Genomic DNA, 24,986 nt, shown 5'->3' with positions numbered 1-24,986 from the left:
AAAATGAACTGTTTCAACATCAGAAATAAAAAATCTTTTATTTGTGATCTCTTTTATCGAGATCACAATTCCTGTCTTAATTTCTGAAAGATTTAAGTGGGATTTTTTGCATTTCTTTGAGAGAAATAGCAAAACAATACTGTCACCACTTTTGGCATGATTTCAAGTGTAGGACTGCCTGAAAACTAGAAATAGGTATGTGTTTATATTCTCTCCACTGTGTCCTTAGCCCTCAAAGATTAAGGATCATTTATCACTGATCATTAAGGATCATTATGCCCTGTTTAGGGCAGGATGCAACAATATTAATAACTCTAAATTTTCAAAATCATGAGTGTCCCACTTATTTTTTAATGTATATATTATGTGAAGTCTCAGTAGCTTTAGAAAAGGCAATAGCAGTGGAAGTGAAGAGTGGCATGTCACAGCAAAGACAGAGGGACCCTTACATCTCATGGACAATGCTGGCTTTTAGGATACAAGCAAATCTGGTAAAAGAAATTTTACGTTATTTCTTCTATGTTATTCTGGCTAGTGCTTCTAAGGTATCAGCCAGCATTTACTCATTCCAAAATGCTCTTTCAAATGCAATGCAATCTCTATCCTGTAACCTGGGTGCCTTCCATGTCAGGTAGCTCAGGTATGAGCACATCTCACAGTGCTTCTGTGCGGGACAGGAGGCTGGAGCTGGGACAACATCCAGGTGAAGTCTCAGGCAAAGAAACTGGACATTTCTAATGCATCTTCCAGGCAAAGGCCTATTTAGATCTTTGAATACAGCAAACGTTACCAACACATTTCTGATTCAGCAGCTTCAGGGGAACTGTAGCAAGGGAGAGAGAGGCCAGTCTGTGGTGATTATTCATGCACAGACAGACAGGTCCTGTGTCTGGACTCTTGGCTGAGGCTGGTGGATTGTTCCAGTCCTTGCAGCCAGAGGCAGCTCATTTGGCATTATTTTCTGGTAACTTTCCCAACAGCCTCTTTTATCCACAAGTGCCAAGCTGCCAAGGACTGGAGTGGCCCGGTCTGAACAAGGCACTAGCCAGCCCATGTCTGTCTGTGTCCTGGTGGTGATGATGAGGGGAAATGGTTCCAGCCCACCCGTTCCTGTTCCTCTGCCTGCATCTGCCGTGCCTGGCCTTGGCTGCTGCTCCCTATTCCTGGGACAGAGTCTGGCACTGCGTGACTGGGTGCAGAGGGTGCAGAAGCACTTCTCTTTCGCCCAGCACAGCCACCTGCCAGAGGCAGACTTCATGCAGGAAATGAAGGGGAGAAATGCAGAGGTACTGACCAGTGTTAAAATTACACATCAGCTCGACTGTGGTAACTCCTTGATGTGTTACAGCCACAAAAACTTCTGGGTGTATTTTTCTGTGGAGATCAGATATGTTGTCCCTGAATATCTGAGAAGCTGAAAATGTAAATGGAAATTTATGCTTAGGATACATATATAGTTAACACAAACATATTTTTAAAACCCTGTTATGAACAGCCTGATTGAGGAGTGAAGATTTTACTGAAGAGCTTTGTGGAGTATGCTTCAGGAATTACAAAAAGGTTTGCTTGATTAGAGTAGAAACATTATAGAACTGTAAAAACTATAAATAACTGTGGCAGCCTCAGCAACCTCTGACTAAATCTACAGGCAGCTCTTTGGCTCAAGAGCAGTAGATGGGATATATTCTTTATATTGACTGCAATATTAAAATATGCATATTTTTCTGTGAAGGGTATTATTTTGCTGGAGCTTCATGTGTTTCTGTTGGTAATTAAGCAGTTCTGATTTTTTTTCTTCAGAAACTTTTGGGTTTTAAAATATTATTGGAATCATCTTGCTGTTTCAAATGTAGTGGGCTTTCTTAATTTCTTCAAATCCCCTGCAGCCTTTTAGCTGTAGGAAAAGTTAACTCTGTGACAGAAAGTGAATTCCTTTTGCACAGCACTTCACTCTTTGCTAATTCCATTTTTTTGAGTAGAAAATGTGCCTTTAAAAATAGTGCAATCCTCAAGCTTTTGAGCTTAAGGATTACTGAGAAGAATATGAAGGCTCTACAGTTACTCTTTACTTTCTGTATTTTTCCTTCATTCGTAAGAATGCCAGTTTTGTTTGTTTTTAAGGGGACAGAAAAAATGCTATTCTCTTCAAAAAATAATATTTGAGATGCTATTGTTCATGTGTGCCACTCCCCTCTAGTGAATAGTAGTGGAATTGCTTCATGTCATGCCAGTGACCCCCTAGCTGCAACCAGATTATGGAATTTTTCTTCAACTTTCAATGACACAGAGTTATCTTTCTTTCAGGAACAATGTGAACTTTATTCTGCTTTTTCTATTAAGGAAGAAATAGACTTTCATTGCAAAGCATGCTAAATTTGTTAAATCCTGTACTTTGCACACATACAATGCCCAAGTAAATATAAAACAACAAAACTGTACTAGTTATTACTCCTCTGTCTGCATATCCCTGGGTTTGAGTAAAAGTTTCATGCTCTTTTCTTCAGTTTACATAAATGAAGCATTTATTTTAACAATGTTTACTTTTTCCTTAATAGTTGAATACATTTTTGTGTAGTAATCTCAACTCCTCCATGCCGTTTGCTTTATTAAACCTTTGAGTAATTGATACCAAAGCTGGAGTTGTTTAGTCACAGATAGGTGTGCAATTCTAGATAAAAAAATATCTGTCCACATATTTTTACTTGCATGTTTTTGTTGAAGAGGTAACAGAGGAAAGGAGTGTTACAAAAATGTTGTATATGTGATGAATATTCTGTCAAATGTCAGCTAACAAGGCACCAAGTGTGAGATTTCTTTGGCCAGAGGCCAGTCAAATAGCTCAGCAGTCACCCTTGTCTGTACTCTGTGCTTATCAGCCATGGAGAGCAATACATGCATTTAGCTTTCTGTTTATCATCTAAAGTACACAGCTAAAATATGCTCACAGTCAGAAGCTGATTGTGTCTATTTACTGCACATGACAGATGTATCAAGCTAGCATGAGATGAATCATGTATGGGGTGGTCTTTAAAAAACGATCTATTTGTGTCTGCTTTTTTAATTGTGTCCTTAATTCATGTAACAAACGTGTCATTAATCGGTGGTGCTGGTGAAAGCAGGTTTTCTTTTTATACTGACAACCAAATTTAGTCCATTAGAGTTGCACAGGGTGTGAAGCTTACAAGCCTAACAAAATAAACCGCCTGAAGAAGTTGTATGAGATGTAGAAGTAGTGAACCCTAAATCAACATAAAATCTGAAGTGAGATGAATGTATTCAGAAAAATATTTCATAGGAAAAAAGAGCATAGATGCAAATATTTTTAGTTATGCCTAAGAGATGCAGAAGTATGCTGAGATTAGAATTTGCTCTGTAGAGCTCCATATGTTTATTTCTCATACACACACATTACAGCTGACCCCAGACATCCACCTACTTGAAGCTTAAAGAGCAGAATGTATAAATGTAGCTGAAATGCCAAGTTTAACACAATCTCTTGTTTTCCTTCCTTTAGGGATATTTTACATTTCACATCCTTGCTCTTCTCTGCTACTCAAAGTTGCAGTTCACCTCTGTTTTTAAAGGGTGGCAGATGTTTTTTGTAAAGGCTAAAAGCACTATTTTTTCTTAAGAAGTATTAAAATTATGAGGCCAAATCCCATGCCATCTAGCTAGGCAAAACTCACACTCAGATTTGGGGATTATAACTTTTTTTATTATTATTATTTTTTATTTTATGTACTGCATCTCTATAGTTTCTTCCTTTGTAACAAAAGGATAAACTCCTGTTTGTTATTGTACAGCATTTTCAAAGCTGTTGTTGATAAAAACTGTTATGGAATTGTTATTAAAAATTATCTCTTCTCTTTTCCAGAGAAATCAGTGCTTGCCCAGGCAACATTTATTTTTGAAAAGAAGGTGCGGTCTTTGAAGGTACAAAGCCTTTTTTCCCCCTTTTTCATAATTGATAAAAATGGTTGAGAAATGGGGATTTATATAAGACAATTATCTTAGCAGTTGTATAAGATTTTAGCCGTGGTTAACACTTGTAATAATTGATCTGAAAATAGAGCAAGGAAGAATAGAAAACAGAAACAAGACAATGCATATATGCTGGATTGTTGAACTTTGTGTCTCTGCCTAGAAAATGACTGTTCTATTTTCCTTGACTTTTCCATGCTTATTTTTTTTTTCCAGCGGCCTGCAGAAGACCCAGTTTGCAAAGCTGAAAATGGTAATGACCACCTCACTGAAACAGCAGAATATAACTGGGTTATTCATAGGTCTGCCTGTGGAAACAGTGTTTGGACTCTTTTTATGAGCAGGGGCAAATCCCAGTTACCAGACTAAGATTTTGTGGGTTATAGAGCCACCTACTCCATCCTAATATGTAGGTCCCTGTCTTCCCTCAAGAGTTTTTCTGTCTTACCTCTCATATTTACCAGAAAGACAAGCTCCAGAAGCCCTGAAAATTGACCAAGCATGTTCATCAGCTGTATGAGCTCCTAATTGCCTTTTCCTGTTTGCTTGGGTAATGTTATAATGTAGCTTCTTGTTCTTAATGTTTTCTGACCCCATGGGCTATGAAGTGACACTAGGCGCTTGCTTTAAGTTCTCTGAACTTAGTAGAAATAAAGAAGACTCCCTAGGGCTTTGTGACAGGTGTTGACAGATTCCAAAGCCCTTTTGCTCTTAGGTACTGCCTTAAAGTTGTTCTGTAAATCCCTCCTGGAATTTATTTTGTTCAGATTTTAATTCAGTATTATAACATTGTGCTGATGCCTCCTGCCAGTTACATTATATTTTCTTTTCTCTAGATTTCATTAGTTGTTCCAGAAAACGTGCAAGATCATCATCTTTGACTTTCCAGAAGCCTGACTCTCAGTCTAACACTGGTATGACATTTATCTCCAGTCATGTTTTAATTGGAGTTCTGTATTCTCATCTGGTAAAGAAAATAATGAATACCCCATCTAAGAAATGTTTCTGAATTGTAGGCGTGTTGTAAGTCATGAAAACTTAAACAATGATACTTGTTGGTAATTTCCAATAAATACCTTTTAATTTAAAAATCCATTATTTTTTCCATACTTACATGATACTACATAAAGTAGTGAAAAATATATAAGTTTTGCACCATTTTCTCAAATTGCTCACACAGTCAAGGGAGGGTGAGGTAAGGAAAGGAATTGTATCCCTCGTTTCTGGAAGAGATCAGTGTTCCCAGGGCAATCCTTTGAAATGTAAGGCAGTTTCCAGAAGGGCCCCTCCTTCTGTCCAGCCAAGAGCTGACTGGGAAGGCCCATTAAGGACTCTATTTTTCCCATGGGAAATGAACACGAATCACTGAGGCTACTGTGCAGAAGGACTCATCTGTGTTTTACAATCACTATTTAACATATGGATGGTACCAGAAAGGTACTTCTGAATTCAGCCATTAATATATGTACAGTGTATCTTTGTTTTAATCACATCTGAATGTACTTAAGAGGACTTAAGATAAGCTAAGTTTGGTTTACTCTGAAAGTTAAGCTGGGATAGATACGCTAGAAATTTTAGGGCATGCCTATACCAAACAATAAAGCAGAGTGCAGGATGAGTGTTTTTCCTCTTGATTGCTGTTTAAGTGACAGGTCACTGTCTGGCTCTGTTTTGAACCTCTCCACCTGGAGGTCTCCAGAACAGAGCTGCTAATAGAGAGGATTAGCTGTGTGCCTGAGACAGGCTGTGCTGCTTGGCCTCAGAGACCTCCTGGGATCAGCAGCATAGACATAACCTAACAGTCTGCTTCAGAAGGTAGGTGGCAGATAATAATTTATTCTGCTGTCAATGAAAGCATGACATCAGCCTGGCTAACCCTAAAACTGGTCTTTTTTATTCTCCAAGCAAGTAGTAATTTCATTCTTTTATTCTTTTAGATTCAGCTCTCACACAGAAAAGAGGGAGGTCATCTTCATTTAACATCCTTCCTACTTTTCCTCCCTCCCAGACAGGTAAATAAAAATTTATGCAGAAAAGCAAGTATTATCTAAAATAAAGATGTGTGCAGAAATGCTTTTTCTGCAAGATAGAGCTGAAGTGTGTTGGACTAGTGTGGCATTTAGATAAGAGAAAGGAGTACTATATAAGGAGGACTGGCAGTTCAGTAGAAGATAAGAGGTTTTTTTATAGTTGGGGAATCCTCTGGAGCACAGGTGAAATCTTTGAATAATTTAAAAACATGTATTTACAGAATGTGATACAAATTATACTTAAAAAACCAAAACTAAATTACGGTAATTACATTAATAGTTTGCTTGCATTATAATGGTGATGGTTCCTACAGGAATATAATTTTCCATCCTAAGAGCCTGTTCTCTACCCAACAAGGGGCCCAGGGAATATCCTCACTCTTAGCAGTAACAGGAACGATGCAGTGGTCTCAAATGCTAGCCTGTGTCTCTTACCAGAGACAAGTTCTTGACAGACACTAGAGGTAGAGGTGTAGAGGATTTCTAAACGATGTTAAGAGTTCACAGCATTTCAATAGCAACAAAACACACTCTTGCAATGAAAATGTAGTGATTGTACTGTATCAGTTGTGCCATTTTAAAGGACTTGGTACATATGGGGCATCCTACCCTTAAGGGGAAGGCAGCACTCAAGATTTGTAGGTGATCATGGTGGAAAGGAATGACCAAAGTCAGAGGTTCTTCAAAAGCTTAAAATAAGTTTTACTGGTAAACTACACATGGAGGTGGATTTTGGATGAAGGGGTAAGGTGAAAGAAAAGAGATAGAATTGAAGATTAAAGAGGAGAAGAGAGAAAGAAGAGAAAGAAGAAAGAGAGAAAAAGAGATCATCCGGCCTGGTTGCCGCATCAGCATGGTCTGGCTGAAGGCATGTCCAGGATCCTGGGGCACACACCCAGGCTTCCTGGGGGTGCTTTTATATAGAAGGATTTCCCCACTCTGGAGATGAGTTTCTCTCTTTTTATGCTAATCAGTTCTCGTGTGCAGTTTGTTCTTTCTGGAAATGGGTCTTTGGGGGTCTTGGGTGGTCTTGACACTCCTAGAGTCCATGCCCACTTCTTGGCCTCATTCCTGCTGTGCTGTGCTTTGTTGTGCTTATGGCTGTCCTGGAAGAGTGCTGCCCTAGCTCTGCATGGCCCCTTCTCCAGCCACATCCTGCACTGTCTCACAGTGAGTTAGAGCCAGAAGTCCTTGTTTGGCTCCACAGCTATTCGGATATCAGTAACATACACATTACGCCCCTTATCTCCTAGACTGCTACAACATGGTTGCCATCACCTTCTCACTGGAGTTTGGTATCTTTATTAAAACAGTGAAAACATCAATAGTGCACTGCCATTGTTCTAGTAAGTTATGACGGCCTTTTTAGCAGAACAGGGCAGGGTACATTTATTTATTTATTCTTATTTGGGCCTCACTTAATCATCTTAAAAATGCCTAAAACTCAACCAGATGGCATTGGCATTTCAATGTTTCTACAAAACAGGAACAACTAGTTTTAAAAGAAAGATTTTGCACTTAAAATATTCATTAATATCCAAAAGAATGTGGCATAGCCAGAAAGCCCTTGGTGCTTTCTGGCGACAAAGTCTGCCCACCTGTAAAAACTGAGACAGTAATGCTTACCTTGGAGATATTTTTCAGATAGATACATTAGAATATTGCTCAGCTACTACCAAAACAGGAATGGGTTACAGAAATATTAATTGATGGTTAAAATTTGGGTTTACTCATTATTCAATTTTAAACTCCTTTTCTGTAGTAAAGAAGAATAACATATTCATGACCTCAGCTCTTCTTCAAAGAAATCCTGGTATCATCAAAAGTACAAGAGAAGGTAACTGTCATTGTAATATTGATTCACTCTAGTTCTGCAAAGACATCCTTTAGAGATACCGGTGCAAAAAAAGAACAACTGTTTTTCACACAGAATGATAGGCTAGGTGCCTTTATGCAGTTCATGACTTATTTGTTTGACAGTGTAAATGTTCTATGGTCCTATACTGTGGGCTGAGCATCTGCTCTGACTGCTTATTTCCTGAGTGGACTGAGTATAACCTTCCATAGTGAAATTTCATGTTTCTAACTGAATACCTCTGCTCCTGGAGAAGGCAATGGAGAAACATCTTGGCATCTGAAGATGCAGAACTAAATCTGAAATGCCAAAAGACATATCTAAAACAATGCAATAAATATAAGTATAAAGATATACTTAATATATAAATACAAATATATTTTATAAGTACAAATAAGAATGTTTATGTATATAACACATTACTTTTTTATCTGATAGGATAACACATTGGGTTCAGTTCAGAGTTGTGTATTTTAGAAACCATAGCAATTTTTCAGAATATGAAGCAAGTCAGCAACAGTAAATGTTATTTAAAAATGTTCTGAAACTTTCACTTAAGAGGCAAGACATACAGGTATGAATTAGATGTGAAGAAAAAGTATATGTTTAAATATTTTGTCTTTGTATTTTGCAAGGATCCTTGTCACCAAGTCAATTGTGGAATGTCATTAGACCTGCCACTTTACAGCCCCCACAAGCCCTGACCTGTCCTGAAATTCCTGTAGTATCTCTAGTGACTAAGAAAGAAGCATGTGTTCAGGTAAAAAGAAAAATAATTTTACTGGAGCTCAAATTAAGGAAAAAAAACCACCAACCAAAACCAAACAAAACAGTGCTGTTTTAAAGCAATTAATTATTCCACTGTGTTATTTTCAAGAAAGTTCCCATGTAAGTTTCAGTGGAATTGATGTATCACTTACATCATGTGAAATGTTAAACTCATGCTGACCATGTTTGAAAAATCTCTCTTCTCTGCAGGCTGTCTTTCCTTTCTGATATTAGGGTTCTGTGGGAAAATCAGCTTTGGGTGTTTTGGATTTTGTTCATTAGAAAGTGAGATGTTAGTATTTTAATTGAGGGCACTGGCTTAGTGCACAGCTGGAGGAAGCTCTGCCAACAACCACATATATATATCTCTGTCTGTCTATCCATACACCTTAGGGACTCTGGATTCTAGCAAGTCTGTTAATAGCAGAAAATATACTACCTCTAATTAATCCATTTGATTTTATTATTCCTAGCTATCTGAAGACAGCTCTTTTTCATCAGCTGAGAATTCACTAAATTCCAAAACAGCAGTGGGATCATCTATTACCATGAGCCTTTCCAGCTCTCAAAAAACACAGTAAGATTTTGCTTATTATATTTCTAAATCATCTTGTCACTTCGCTGATGGTGTGCCCTTTCATCATCTGTGTCTAACATGGTACTAAGCCCATGCCATGTGCACCACACGGGGCTCAGTGGTGTTTGTGTGTGGTGCCAAGATTTGTGTCTTGGCATGAGCTTCATATGCCATAAAAAAATGGACCCCTAACTGCAATTAATCTTTGTGGGACAGGTGGTTTCTCACCAGCAACCAAGCCAGAAACTGTTTTGGTATGCCATCTCTCCTGACTGCATGTCTGCGGCATCTCATAAAAAAGATGCAGAGAAACGCAGGAAATTTCATTCTTTTGAGTAATTACCAATACATGTCAGCGTATTGGACACAAGTGGCATAAAGAAAAAATACAGGATTGATTTGGAAGACCAAGTAAATGCTGCATTTGATGCTCTACTTTCATTCACAAAGCACAATTTCTGGCACAAAAAGTTACCTGTGGTGACTGTGATAGGCTAGCATTTTTGTGCAGCACAGACTTCAGAATTTCTGTGAAGAAGCTGATGTCCTTGGACTAGGATGTTTCCCTATCCTTTTGATACTGTATGTGATGGAAAGAGCCCCATTCTTGGTGATCAGTCAGATTCTGACTAAAAGCTTGGAAAGCTTATGTCAAAAGTGACAGAAATACAGTGCAAACACTGGGAAAACACTGGCTTCTGGTCACACATGCAACTTTGCACAAGGTTTTGTTTGGGCAACAGAAAGGGGTCAAGGCCAGCACTGAGAAGAAGTCATACTGGCACAAAAGTAGGCTATTATCTCTCTCTCTGGGGAATAAATCATGAGAACTCTAGGTCTGTGGTTTTCTTGTGGTATTAATACTGCTTGCTGATGTTGATGAGGGTTATATACTTGGAAGTTTTGAGCATCAGGAATACACTTGGTATCACATTTTTTGAGAAGATGACTTTTCAGAATTGCTAGGGTCATAGATAATAGATTTCTAATGCTGCTTAATTCTGCCTCCTACCCAAGGAGGGTACAGAATATGTTAATTGCAAAGGAGTCTGTGCTAGTCTTCTACAGGGCTAGATGGACCACAGATAAAGGTCAGGATGCACAATGCTAGGGTTCTGAGGAGGCAAGGGATTTTTTGATGCACAAAACACTTAGATTCTTAAGAACAAAAAGAACATCATTAGAGGGCAGATGCTCACTCTGATTTTGGAAAACCCAATCTTTTCTATTACATTTAATGCTGTTGTGATGCCCTCTGAGGACAACATGTAGCCACGCAGCACACTGTATTTTCAGCAGAATCTGAGTGATGGTAATGCATGTATAGGAAATGCTAAATCAATTGCTAAATCAATTGGAAAAGCTAAATCAATTGCTGTTGATACTTTAAATTTATTTACATTCTGTCAGCTGCACAATATCTAGGAAAAGATTGGTGAGTGACTTTCTCCTGTGATGTAGAGAAATACAATGCAGTGATTCAGTGCCAACAAGCTAATTTAAAGATACTTAACGGTATTTCTTTCCCTTGTCTTTGTTTGCTACAAAGATCCTGCTTGAGGTGTTTGTGCCTCATGAATTCTGAATATCACAATACTAGTTCTGTCTAAATCATGGTAAATATTGGTTCCTTTGATAGTTGAAAACTAATTTAAATACAGCCAGGTGCTTACTGCTTTTCTGAGATTGCAGGGGGATGTAAGTACCATTCTTCTGATTCATATTAAGTGACTGATGCTGTAAAATACTTAGGCAAAAATCTTTCTGGCATAGTTGTTTTCTCATCAACAATAAACAAATGACTTTATTAAGCTCTGCATACATGCTGAGCAGTAAGTGAACATTGTGGCCAGACCTTCTCATTGCTAAGAAAACTTTTTAAGTTTGCTTTTAATGTTCAATCAAGGCATTTATTTATAAAATAAAATGCAGAGGTATGCAACAGCAGGGATTGCTTTGCCTGCAGACATCGCTCTCACTTCCACTTCTTCATTTCTCCATTATATGATTCTGTGGAGAGATGAGTGAAAATACCTTGTTATCCTGCTGCAGTTGCTTCAGCTGTCCATATTCCATCAAACCACTAATTTTCATTTCCTGGGCTGTCTATAATAATGAACTGAAAAGAAAAAAAAATCCAGTTTCTTGATTCTGATTAAAAGCTTGGAAAGCTTGTGTCATAAGTGACAGAAATACAGTAGTGGGAAAGCACAGGCTTGCAATCATGTCAAGTCAACTTGGCATAAGGATTTGCTTGGAAAACTGAAAGGGTTCAAGGCCAGCACTGGAATTGGTGGCTACTCAGACCTTTTTGGATACTCTGAGAAGGCTAGTACTTGAATCTATTCCCTTCTCATAATCCCATGCAAGTACTTTATCCATATTTCTCCTCCCATTGGTCTTTGTTAGTGATCATTCCCTGATATCAGTGACTGTTTTGGATCTCCATGACAATGCCATCCCTGGGGCAAGAATGCTTTGCATCCCTGACAGTGCATCTCTGGCAAGAACACTTTGTTCTTGCCAGCAGCAACATAAGGCTGTTGAGTTTTTACTAACATTTTAAGGCTGGCACTTGCAGTTAACTTTCTCTTAAAAGGAAGATCTTCACTGATTATTTTTTCTTACAGTTTTGAATATAATCAAAACATTTTCCCACATTTTTTCTTAGAAATAAGCCTCTAATGGTTGTTTTCTCACCTCTTTTGGGGTGCTGTCCTTAGCTGCTATTGGAGCAGCCTAGAAGTAGCAGTTGAAGTATCAGTGTGGAAATTGGTCATTTTCCAGTGAATTTTAGTGAGGGGTATGTTTAAGGATAAAAACACTCATAAACGCATTTCAGATTCCCTGTTCATGGTCCAAAACATGCATAGCTTTCAAGGCTGAAACGATGAGTATTGTCTGATTTCTCTGTTTACTCCTAGTCTTAGCAACACATCAAGCATGAGGATGCTAAGGAATATTTTTCACATTAAGGGTAAGATTGAGAGAGGAAGTACTCGGTAAGCCCTTCATCCTTGAAGAGATTTCAAGCACACAAGTAATTGTGAACAGAGAAACTGTGTTTTTGAGGCAACCATCAAAGTTCTGCCAACAAACCCAGTTAATTAACAGGAATATTCTTTCCATATGTTATGTTAAGCTCTCCCAAGGGTGATAAATAGTACTGTGAAACAGAAGTAAGTGCTGCTGAAGTGTGCAGTTTGTGACACAGTATCAGGCCGCCTTCCTGCCAGGTCATCCTTCAGGAACAGAAAGTGAAAAGAACTTGCTGTTCATGCCAGCAAGACGTGCAGAATTAAGGTCTATAGAAAGCATAAACAACCTATAACCTGTTCGTAAAAAAACCCCAAAACAAACCAAAAGCAAAACCCAGCCAGCAGCAGGAACAACTTCCACATAAAGGAGTTTACAAGGACTTCTCTAGTGACTGTTACAAAAACTGAACACTGTTAATGTAAAGTGGCTATGTAATTAGCAGGTCAAATCACAATTCTAATTGTATAGAATATTCTTGAATGTAATCTCTAAAATATAGTTGGCCAGTACCAAAGGATTGCAAGTATTGAGTTCTCTTCTTATTTTAAGTAAATCTATGGAACTGGTAATTGAAAAATGGAAACACTTTTCTCTCCTGTTTTATTTTTACCTCATCTTAAGCCATCTGCTATCACATCTATGCATTTTTTCAGTATTTGTGTGTGTCTGTGGATACACTGCCTCCCTGCCCTTCCAAGACATAAGGAGGATGACCAAGCAGTCCTTGTAAGGCACCAAGGTGTGCATTATTCTGCAGAGTACTGGAGCTGCACCATCTTGAAAGGATGGTTAATTCTTGGTAGTCCTTTGGGAGAGCAAAAGGCAACAGCGAAACAAAAGTAACTCATTAAGATTTCTGGAGTAAGACACTTCTATGAGGAAAAGCAGCATGTTGTTTTGCTGCTTATTCTTTGATCTTAAGGAATATCCTCAATAATCATAATGAAATACAATGTGATACTCTGCTCCTTTTGTGAAATGTTTCATAGAGAATATTCACAGAGTCTCTTAAAGAATTTGCCTGATTAATTATGTGACTATATTTTTGTTTTTCTGTAATGTTAGGTGTGGTGAATCTTTAAAGTGCTTTAAATAGTTCTAAATCACATTCCTATGTTATTTTGTTCCCACAGAAGTCAATTGCTCAAAGAAAGAGGTGTACAAAACAGCAGCAATTCTGATTTTGTGTTTGGGGAAAACATGGTTGAAAGAGTTTTGGTGGGATCTGCACATGCTAGCAGACTTTTTATCAAGGTCAGTGTACTTAGAAGTATAATTACTTTTTCAGAGAATGATTCTTTTTAGGTCTTCCTTCTTTTAAAGATATGAGTAAATATGCTTCCAATGTCTCTTGAGGAGAAAATATCTAATAATGTGCTGCTGGAGGGGTAGGCATTGTTATCTTCAACATCCTAGATAGGTTCTTTAATTACTAATGCATACCAATTTGCACTTCTATTTTGCTCTTTTTTTTTTTTTTTTAACTTGAAAAAGCATTTTTTATCTATTCCATGTAAAGTGGAACACACACAATGTAAAATAAAAGAATGTGGTTCCTACTGCTCTGATAACTTCCATCATAACTATAAAGAGATTGGACACCTAAAAGGAGCCTACAAGAAAGCTGAAGAGAGACTGTGTACAGGAGCACGGAGTGACAGGACAAGGGGAAGTGGTTTCTAGCTGAAGGACAGTAGGTTTAGGTTTGATATTAGGAAGAAATTCTTCTCTTTGAGAGTGGTGAGACCACAGGAAAACATTGCCTGGAAATGCTGCGGATGTCCCATCCCTGGAGGTCATCTAGGGTGACCATCTGAGGCCAAGCTGGATGGGGCTCTGAGCAACCTGGTCTAATGGAAGGTGTCTCTTCCCATGGCAGAGAGGTTGGAACTAGATTTCAACCCAAACCATTCTATGATTCTGTGATAAATAAGTATGAGGGAAAAATTAGACACCCAGCCTAGAGAGTGTCCACATTAAAGCATATTGTGCATGCTTTAAGGCAGCTTAATCCTGAAGGAGGACTCTATGACTAAAAAGTGGTTCCCAAGGTGAGGACTGTACCTCTGGAAATGGAATTGAAATTCAGTTTGCAATTGAAGTAGGATGAAAACTGTATGCTCATCTGCCAGGTAAAAAGCTTTGCAACCATAGGTGTGGGCTATGACTTCTGGCCAAGATCTATTTATAAGGTATGAATTGAGCCACTAAACATTTTCAGGAGCCACAAGCATTTATATTAGACACGCCTAAGAAAATTTATCTGCTGAAAATAAAACTTTAATTAAATAAAAAAATATAAAACTTTAATTAAATAAAAACCCAAAAACTTTAATTTAAAAAAACAAACAACTTTAATTAAACTTCCAAGTTTAAGTTTATGGTGTCTGAGAGTTTTAAACTACTCTTCTGAGAACTATGGGCTTGAACTGGAAATAAACCAGTACCTTAACATCTAAGTTCTTCAGTGGATTTAAATACTAGCCCAGGATCCACACAAAGAGGTCATTCTTCTTAGAGAAAGAATGATAAACTGATGCCATGATAATAATATTACTTCCTCTAGAGACTGGAATTGTATTATCTGGGCTAGTTTTTACTCTGAAGCTATTAATAAAATAGCTATTAATGAAATAGCTATCAGCTATTTCTGATCTTCAGCCTAGCATGCATTAAATGATTCAATATTCTGCTTGATATAAAGGAATATAGCCATTTTTTAATTCAATATTCTGCTTGATATAAAGGAATATAGCCATTTTTTAAATAGGAGTTTTTATTTCCCCTGTGTTTTTCTAGAGTCCTGAGAGGCATTCCAAGCTGTGTAATGAAGCTGATTTACACAAAGGAGAAATAACATCCATATCCACAGGATCTTCTCATCTTGGGCCACAAACAAGTAAGCATAATCAGCAAACAAGAACAGTTAGTTTTATTATTATGTTTCACTGTATTTTAAAGGATGTCAAATGAGTGGTGGTCAATGATTTTCATCTATTCTCAAGCTATCCAGTCATGAGTATGCTTAGAGTATGTGCCAAAATCTATATTCAGAAAGCAGCTACAGTTTTGTTTATAACATCTGAACTGGACTAACTTCAGAAAGCATGATCTGAATTACTCAAGAAAATACTACAGAATATTTAGTTCAGGTCATTATTTATTGTTTGAAAAAAAAATGCAGCAACCTTTATGAATGCCTTGTGGACCACATTGTTGAATTACAATTTTGGGCTGTCTGCTGCTTGTATTTTTCAAATTCTCATATAAATTACTTGGTTATTTTGGATCATAGTTGTGGAACTGAAAGTTCTGTACAGAGAAATTCCAGGGCTTGTTTGTGACTCTGGTGTGAAATTTTCTACTAAGCCAGCCATGTAAACCTAGGCTGTGAAGGGGTCCCCAACAGTCCCCTACTGTGACCCTTCTTGACAAATTTTGCACTCCTCTTCACTAACAGACATATTAGATACTATGATTTGTGTAAGCATTCTTACAAGTTAAAAATTATAAAAATAAAGCCTTTAGAACATGTGTATAGATTATGCAAAGATACAGAGCTTTGTAACAATATTGTTCCTTTCAAATACTGTCCTTCTGTGTACCTGTTAAATATCCATTTGTATATGTATTATTATTCTGAATACTGGGATATGTATACTTGGCATAACAGTATATCAGATGAGTTTAATTTGGAAAATCAGCTTCTAAATATTTAGGCCTTGTTTCTGTTTGTCCCTTGGGACAGACCTCTGCAACTATAAACAGCCCTGTTCAATTCTGTATGAGCCTTTTTATTGAGGTATTTTGTATTCCTGCCTTTTCCTCTTATGTTTGTTCCTTTGGCCAAAAATTTATTAAACAATGTCAGATACCCATAGGTATTACTGAGGTCATATCCTGTGTACTAATTTTGTTTTCCTAAAAATATTCCCAAACTATTCCCTGTACAAAAAGAATTTCTCTTTTTTTTTTTTTTTTTCCCCTACAGAAAGGGCTTTGTTGAGGAATGCAACACTAATTGAATCAGCAGCTGCTTGTATTTCCAAGCCAGTGGAGAAAATCCTGTTAGATAAAGTTGAAGTTATAACTGGAGAAGAAACAGAACACAATGTATTACAGGTGTGTATTTCCTAAAACCTTGATGGTGAGTAGTTTTGTTGTTGAAAAGAGCACCTAGATCTATTGCGGATGCAGCAATCTGAAAATAATTTCAATTTGTATTTTAAATTTTTGCTTTTTTACCCTATGCCTCAGCTAACCCATTTTTCTGTAAGTTGGTCCGTTCTTTTTTAATATTGTATTTGTTCTTTTTGTGGTCCCTTTAAGCAAGTGACAATTTCAGTGGTATTTTTTAAGCATGTACACAGTATACTAGCTATAACCAAAACCTTAGAACTGGAAGATTCAAGTAAAGGTGGGGTTTATGAAATAGTTTTTTGGGGAAAAAAAGGAATGTATTGTTAAATTTGTTTTATAGTTCAGCTAAAACAGCAATTATCTTTCCAACCTGCTAGGGTATATCTTGCTATTCTTTGTCTTCAAAATATTATTTTCTCAGAAAATAGCAACTTGGATTTTAAAAACCTTAACATTATTTCATTTTCGATTAATTCTTCTGTCTTGGCAGAAGACAGAAGTTTACCGTCTTGGGAGCAGTACTCTTCTAGTAGAAGTAATGAGGGAGGAAATAAGGTTGTACTGTGGCATATTGTACAACTTCGGCAACAAATTTAGCACTGCTGGTGGATATCACAGATGAAGAGTTATTGAAGATGAAATAACTGAAAAAGTAAACTGGGATTCATGCGGAATGTTTTCTATGATGAGAAAGGAGTTTAGCACGGATCTAGGAGCCATTTCATTTTAAGTAATAATGGTGATTTATCTATACATCTACCTTTGTACATGTGCATATTGGTGTATTAAAAGCCATATCAAAAGTTTTACAACTATAAAGTTTTAGAGCCAATAAAACTAGTATTGGCTGGCAGTTTTCATCATGTGTTTCTCTTTCAGATTAACTGCAAGCTCTTTGTATTTAATAAGCTTTCTTTAACCTGGACTGAAAGAGGTAGAGGATCCCTGAGGCTTAATGACACTTCTAGCAATAAGCATGGAATGTTGAAGTCAAGGCTAAGTACGAATTAAATAATGCAATACTCTGTACAGAAAGCACCAAATAGCTTATGTTATTGTTGGCCAGGGTTTATTTCAGAGTGCTTAAATCTGAGGAGATCATTATATTTAAGTCAAGTTGCTGAGAATCTTTTTACCTGATAAAGCTCTCTGTGTTACTGACTGAGGAACTGGACTCTCATATATTGTTAGGTTCTGTGTACTTCTCTGCTGCACTGTGTCTTCAGCTCAGCCACCAGTCTAACAGTTTGCTTTTTGTTGGTGCTGCTTTTTCAGTAGCACTGTTTAAAGACTCTTTTGGAATGTTGTCTTTACTGTGCTGTCACTTTTTTGTGCTGTATTGCAGTTTCAGCAGATTATTGCCTTTGTGTTCCAGACATATTGAAAGAAACAAACACATTTGGGTATTAAAAAATTTAAATCTTACTATAACAGGGTTTTAGACCAAATTAAAAAGAATATTTGATGAAAATCTTAGTTGTATACAAGTGCTGGAGAAAACAGCTGCAGCTTGTCATATTAACATTCTTATTTTAGTTATGCGAAATCAAGGTAGCTTGAGACTGATTCTCAACACCCAACTCTGGGAACAAATGGTTATAAAAAGAGCAAACAGAAAGAGCCTGTGCTTCACTGCAACAGATCAAGAGGACCATTCTGTTCAAGTGTTTCTAACTCAGGTGAGTAGAGACCACAGTTCCACCAAAAGCCCCACTTCATCTAGAATTCTGAAGGGCTGCTGAAGGTTAGTTTTAGCAAATGGCATTCATGCTCTGTTAGATTATGGTCAGCTTATATGTTACATGGCTTTTATCATGGAATGCGTTAGAATGCTATTTCAAAAAAACAGGTGTGATTATATGATCTGGCTTTAAGATAGACATTTCCAGACTCTGGTTCACAAACCACCAATGGAATGGTATCATTCCAGTAATATGCAGAAGTGGCTCTTTTTTAATGGAAGCAATACACTGACAGTTTCTTCACAGGTAGTTACAATTTTGTAAGTTACTCTGGTAAAAGGCAGCGGTTTTCTGCCATGGTTCTCAACACAGCACTTTAAATAAATGCATCCAGTGTAGGATGTCCATTTCTCAGTTGAGAAGAATACAGAGTTTCAATATCGCCTTATGTATGACAAGTCTTGAGAACCCTGATTTTCTCCAGCAAAGGCTAAATTGGAGATGGAAATGTGCTGGACTTACTTGCAAATAAATAGGACATATGTTCCAAGTTGGAAGGTGAGAGCATCCACGTGAGTTTAAGGAAGTTTACAGTTTCCCCAGCAGATCTGTCTAGGAAGGATTCAGCTTGCTGGGAAAGAAAAATAAATCATCATTTCCAGGAAGTGTCACATAACACGCACAAGCAAAGCACCATGCGCTGTATATGCAAATACTGTAAGTCTGTCACTTCCTAACAGGGCTTGACCTAACTATGGCTATGCTGGACTGCTGGTGTGTCTGTGAGAATTATAAATGTGCTGATGTCCAGGTGTGCCACACTGTTTTCACAGAGTGTATAATTTGTGTTCTGTAAATTTGTCTTGGCAATCCTGGGCAGTAAAAACAGACATGTATGAGGAAATCACAATATATGAGAACTGTATGGGTGTGGCAAGGGTTGCCAGAAGCTGCTTCTACAGTCGCTGAAGAGGCTGGTATCCATCCCTACAGCATCCACCTGGTGACTGTATATATTAATATGCCAGTGCTTTCTTACTTCTAGAATCAAACTCAGAAATCATTCCAAAATATAAAGTACTCCATATAAACTGAGCTGTTCTTCAAGGAAAGTAATTTTTAAGCTTATGTTTCTTGCAATTATAGAGAAAGTAAACAACAGCTGCATATAAAGCTCAGACCACATAAGAAACTTCACATTCTTTATATTTACATTATTCTTTCTTTATATTTACATTATTCTTTAGATGTTAATTATCAAGTGTGAATCTTAAGTTGATAATTTTGATTAGAAATGACAAAATAAAACTTTTTCATTATTTTTTAAATGACATTTTAAAAATAGAGCTTTTTCTCAGTTGTTTTGGCCTGTACATTTTATGTTCTGCAGGCAAGCTCAAAAGACACTGAACACCTGTATGCAGCAATACATCATCGCCTTGTGGCCTTGCGAAGCTTTGCTGAGCAAGAGACAGATGCTTATCAAGTAGACACAGAGTCAGAAACAGCTTTTCAGCCATTAAACTGTGATAGTGATGATGAAGATGATGAACTAAGTCAAGTGAGCAGCACTGGATCTGGTAAGCAGAAGTTTTGCTGGAAATGTGTAATCTTTTCAGGGTATTTGCTTAAAGTAATGAAAATTGGACTTTTTTTTTTTTCAGTACTGACTGTAACTTTTATCTGATACAGATACCCTTTTTCACATAGAAATAGGGTAATTCCTTTTAGTATTTTGATCTACTAGTGCTAAAATGTAAGGTTTTGCCAGCTCCAGTATCTACGCATATTTATGGCCATGGAATACTGTTGACAAAAGCTTGAGGTTTAAGACATTTTATATTATTAAGCATTACCTAAATGTTTTTTTTCAGTATATTCAGAAATGACTAGAGATGTCGATTTTACCTTGAGTAAGTAAAAGATGAGTCTATTCACATCAGTGACTAGCTTGTTACTAAAAGCCTGAAGCACGATGTTTTTACTAAGATATTTATTATGCCACGGTTAACTTAATTTAAAACATCATTCTTGATCAGCTCTAAGAACTACCACAACTAGGAAATCTGCAGGACACCATTTACACACCAGCTTTACCACCTTTCTTCATCATAACAAAAATGTAGGTTCCTCAGAGAGAAAAATGCCACTGGGAAAGAAAAATAAATCATAATTTATATCTTAAAATAAGATATAAGGTATTAATGCCTTAACGCTTCAATAAATGCAACCCACACAAAGGTTGTGGTCACATTTGCAGAAAGAGCTATTAGACTTAAAAGCTCTTCTATCTTAACAAAGGAGAAGTCATATTTCTGGAGCAAATTCATTGTTTGTGCCAAGCAGATACAGGAGCTGCCAATGAGCTGTGAGTTTTCAACAGATGGACTACTTCAGGCAACTTTGATTTGTTGCTCACAGGATTAGTTTCCCTCTGCAGCTAGGTAATGCACTGTCCTTATATTATAAACCTTCCTTTCAACAACTATTCATCAAGAATCAATTAATGAAAAGTAACAGCTCTAAGTACTGTTTCCCTGAGGAAACTATTTTTTCCCCTTTTATCATAGAATCATAGAATATCCTGAATTGGAAGGGACCATTAAGAGTCGTCAAGTCTAACTCCTGGCTGTGCACAGGACACCCCAAGAGTCACACCGTATGCCTGAGAGCATTGTCCAAACACTTCTGGACCTCTGCCAGGCTGGTGCTGTCACTACTTCATTGGGGAGCCTGTTCCAGTGCCCAGCCACTGTCTGGGAAGAGCATTTTCCTAATGTCCAACCTAAACCTCCTCTGACACAACTCCAGGCCATTCCCTCAAGTCCTGTCACCGGTCACTTCAGAAAAGAGATCAGTGTCTGCTCCTCCTCTTCCCCTTCCTAAGAGGAAGTTGAAGACCCCAGTGAGATGACCCCTCAGTTGCCTCTTCTCCAGGGACGACAAGCCAAGTGACCTCAGCTGCTCCTCAAACATCTTCCCCTTAAGACCCTTCACCATCTTGGTTATGCTCCTACTGATTAGACTCCAGTACTTTTATATCCTTCTTGTATTGAGCTGACTCAAAACAGCACACAGTTTCTGATAACTTGAAAATTTTGGATGGAACTCGATTCCTTCCCAGAATTCCTAATGATAAGAACTATTTTTTCTTTCAGGAAGAAAAAAAAAACATTTTTGGGAAAGGGAATTTCAAAGCAGTGTAGAAACACAGATATACAAGTTAAATATTTATTTGAGTTGCAGACGCTTCAGATACAAATATTAAGATGGCAGCCAGCAAACAGATTCTGAAATGCGTAAGGTGTTGGGTTTTCTTGCCCTTTCAGTTTAAACATCTGTGTCTCATTTATTTCAGTTTGCAATAACAGCTTTAACAATCCCATTCAAGCACTTTTTAAATGGCTTCTAGCATTTCCTACTTATCTTAATCTCTTCCCAGAGCCACAAGGTTTTAATTTGCACACATTTCAGTTACTGGTATCCAAGTCATTCTCCATCTTCAGACATTCAATCTCACTCATGACTGTCCCTGGAACTCCCTTTTACAAAAATGGAAGAATAATAGGCCTCATGGGTTTTGAACAGGAAGAGGTCAGTTTTAAATATCAGAATAGAAATGTCCATTTAGATACAAGAGAACAGATCTTGGTTTTTGAAGAGCTCTTGTTACAGTCTTTTAATTTTCATTCTTTCATTTTCACTGAAGGGTGTACGTGAATAAGTCATCTTCTTTTATTGATATAACTCAGTTTCGGAGATTACCTCTCCTTAAGAATATATAAGTGTTGAATATAAGTCCTCAGGGACTGTTTCTTTACAAGAAATACAAGAATTTACAAAATATGCCTGCATTTTATTTCATTTCATTCTATTTGTTTTTTCTCACCCCATCCCAAAATGGTTTTCTTTTCTTAATATGGGAATTTCTTTCTTGTTAAACTGAACTCATATAGATGATGCTGTGTATTTCATGACACTGTAAAAGATATGAAAAATTACATAATTGTCTTTATATTACCTTTATAATACTTGTCTTTAGTGCTTGAAACAAGTAGAAATAAAATATAGTATACATAATAAGTGAATTATGGACATTGAAGGGATTTTGTATATTAGCAAGACTTCGTTGTAAGCATTCTTTACAGAAAATTCTTTATCTAGAGTATGCTAATGCTATATGTGGACAATGTATAAGGTAGTAGAGATTTTATGAGTCGAATATTTCATGAATTATTTCTATGATTTTATGAGTTCACTATAGACATTTATTCCAATATTTTTAAAATTTTTAGTTGAATTGCTTTACTTTCAAGTAGAGATAATAATTTCATAAAGTCTACAATGAATAATTTGCTAAGCCTGATATTTTTATCAGATCATATTTCACCAGTTACAGCCTGAATATTTTTACCAACACATTGCTCTGTAAGTCTTAAGTGGAGAGAAAAAGAACAATTCATCTTTAAATAGATTTTGAGAGTGGATGCGATCAATTCCGAAATTTCAAAATCAATTTTGTGTTTTCCCTCTGACTATAAAGTGAGCTGAGGAAGTGAATTTAAACAGAACAGTAAACTTCTTCACCGACCAAAGTCAAAGAAGTAAAGTACATTGGAGGTAAAAGGAAGGCAGTGTCACTAGGCAAAGAAATGTTTTATCTGTTACTCCTCATACTCCACCTCATCCATTTGAAATCTTCTCCTACCTTCATCCTGATTGAGGGATCCTTTCTTTTGATTGAGGTGTCCTGTCTGGAATTTTATCTTAGAAGCTATTAGAATAAATTCAAAGATTCTGGAATCTAGGACTAAGTAACTCCCAAGAAGTCTCTCCATACCCAGCTGTAGGCATTAGGAGAAAAGTCACAGTGTGCAGACATAAGAGTGTATCCCATATGGATCCATAAAGAATTTAATGGATTTTGGAGACTACTAGTATTGATAACCAGTAGTTTCCGAACACCAGTAGTGTGTTGGACTGTATCATAACACAGAAATGCAAAAGCAAATGCATTTGCAGAAATTAAAAATGTTTTATTTTAGGGACATTTTCTAGCCCACTATACATGTACTTCCCATCTCAGCTTTATTAGGACTCTCTCTTATGCTGGAGTTCATCAAAATTTAAAATGTTACACAAGTTTTCTTTCTATTTTGAAGTAAAGTACTTTTAAAGAACTTAAAGGAGCTACTCTTTAGCAACAGCACAGTAACTCCTGAAAAACTGTTGTCTTTGGCATTTAATTTAATTCAAATTAAATTTAAATTAAATTTGTCTTTTCAATGTAATTTAAATTCTTATCAACTGTTAAGGATTCCAAACTATATAGCTAACATACACACACCTGATAGTGATTAAAACTGAGGTAAAAGGAAAAGTTAAGAATTAACTTATTTGTTGGAGTTTCTGTATTCTTTTTAGCAGACACCAGTAGTACATAAAGGAGAGAAAAAAGACACTCTGTCATTGGTTTTAAATGCTCAGCATGAAAGAGAAGGAAGAAAATCATATTTAATACTCTGACAAACACAAGGTTTCATTTCACCTGTAAGAGATTGAAAACTCTTAGTAGTAAGTATTTAGGGGTGACCAGATGGTAGCAGCAATTTTAAAGCAGATACTGTGATAGTGGTATGTGTCTGATATTTTTAGTCAGTTCTGCCTGTACTATCTGCAGCACTTTCTGCAGATGAGTCAAAGTCACAGAGATTACGCACCAAAACCACTTTCTCATAACCAATGAGCTGTTTGAAGATATGTTGGATTTCTCAGTTTTCTGAGCATCTGTAATGAAGTATTAAGACAGTGTACCCTACACAGAGTGAGATAGTTTGCATCCTGGGTACATTGCCCCACCTAGACATCCGATTCCTTAGTGTTTTTATGCTTGTCTTTATTGACATGGAAGGTCACAGGCTTCATTCACAATTCACATGCTCAAATATTTGTGAATAATCCTGTGTTATCTAGTTACCTATTTACCTAAACCAAGAACTGATCCTATCCAAACTTTAACCTGCTGTGGTATTATGAAATGCTAGATTGTTTCAAAACATGAATATACTGAAATAAGCAAGATTTTTTTTAATGAATTCTTTTTCAGATCATTCTAGATGGAACCGCAGGCAGTCTGTTGTCTGCTCATGATACCTGCCAGAGGTTACAACAGCTCAGCTGAGAACTCATCTTCCCAAAACGTCTAAGCTGACTCATCAGCCCCTGGAGGGAGGAAATCGGATGCATATTACTTTATGACTTTTAAGTAGAGATTAATTTTAGAGACAACTTTAGTTTAATTCATTGAGAAAGAACTTCAGATGCACTATTGACGATTCCAGGCAGCCTGCTTTGCACTGAGCTGTGAATAACACCATGGCATCCAATAGTCAAGAACTGTTACAAAGACTTTCAATTTTAGATTTAAATATATTTAGATATATTATTAGAGTAAGGAATTTTATAGGAATAAGTACTTGTTCATCATATTGATGGATAATACCAATGATCATGAACTAATAATAATAATATATGTGAACAGACATTTGTTACTTTTAATCTGTTATTTAAAAGATATACATTTGGAAAGCTTTGAATTTGGCATCACTGAAAACATTTACTTTAAATTGTATGGTAACATTCAGCATCCTGTTTGTAGGTACACACAAGCACAACCTGGGGTGGCAGTATAGCATGACCAAGGCCTGTAGAAACCAGCGTTCATACAAAGGGTTTTATTTAATGTTTATTTTGAAAATATCTGGAATGGTACATGGCTGCAGAATTTTGTTTAAGGGTAAAGAACCATGATCTTCATCTTTCAGCTTTACACACCAATATAATTCACCATGAAAATGTAAAAGCCCATTCTAAGGGCTATATGAGCTTTAAAACTTAGGGGTTCATGAGCGAGC

The 24,986-nt window shown here is 36.9% G+C and overlaps 1 protein-coding gene across 1 annotated transcript; it reads left to right on the top strand.

The window, feature by feature from the left end:
- Positions 1-461: 461 nt before the first annotated feature.
- Positions 462-24,963, top strand: RANBP3L (RAN binding protein 3 like). The gene is made up of 16 exons (XM_066339585.1): positions 462-545; positions 981-1,286; positions 3,676-3,933; positions 4,198-4,234; positions 4,818-4,895; positions 5,925-5,993; positions 7,774-7,848; positions 8,502-8,626; positions 9,108-9,211; positions 13,384-13,504; positions 15,050-15,149; positions 16,242-16,372; positions 17,270-17,390; positions 17,927-18,069; positions 19,463-19,652; positions 24,179-24,963. Exons 1-16 carry the CDS (start codon positions 462-464, stop codon positions 24,220-24,222), a joined length of 1,986 nt encoding a protein of 661 aa, XP_066195682.1. The 3' UTR covers positions 24,223-24,963.
- The last annotated feature ends 23 nt before the right edge of the window (positions 24,964-24,986 follow it).

The sequence above is a fragment of the Sylvia atricapilla genome, chromosome Z (assembly GCF_009819655.1).
Source record: "Sylvia atricapilla isolate bSylAtr1 chromosome Z, bSylAtr1.pri, whole genome shotgun sequence".
NCBI classification, from domain to species: Eukaryota; Metazoa; Chordata; class Aves; order Passeriformes; family Sylviidae; genus Sylvia; species Sylvia atricapilla.
Note: the sequence above shows the minus strand (reverse complement) of the source record. Positions and strands in the feature narration are given on the sequence as shown.

What these genes read in the sequence shown, in the direction of transcription:
- RANBP3L (XM_066339585.1), top strand. Translation starts at nt 462, where the DNA reads ATGCTGGCTTTTAGGATACAAGCAAATCTGGTAAAAGAAATTTTACGT. An exon ending in TGAAGGGGAGAAATGCAGAG is followed by an intron (nt 1,287 to 3,675) that starts GTACTGACCAGT and finishes CCATCTAGCTAG; the next exon opens with GCAAAACTCACACTCAGATT. An exon ending in CTAGCAGACTTTTTATCAAG is followed by an intron (nt 13,505 to 15,049) that starts GTCAGTGTACTT and finishes GTGTTTTTCTAG; the next exon opens with AGTCCTGAGAGGCATTCCAA.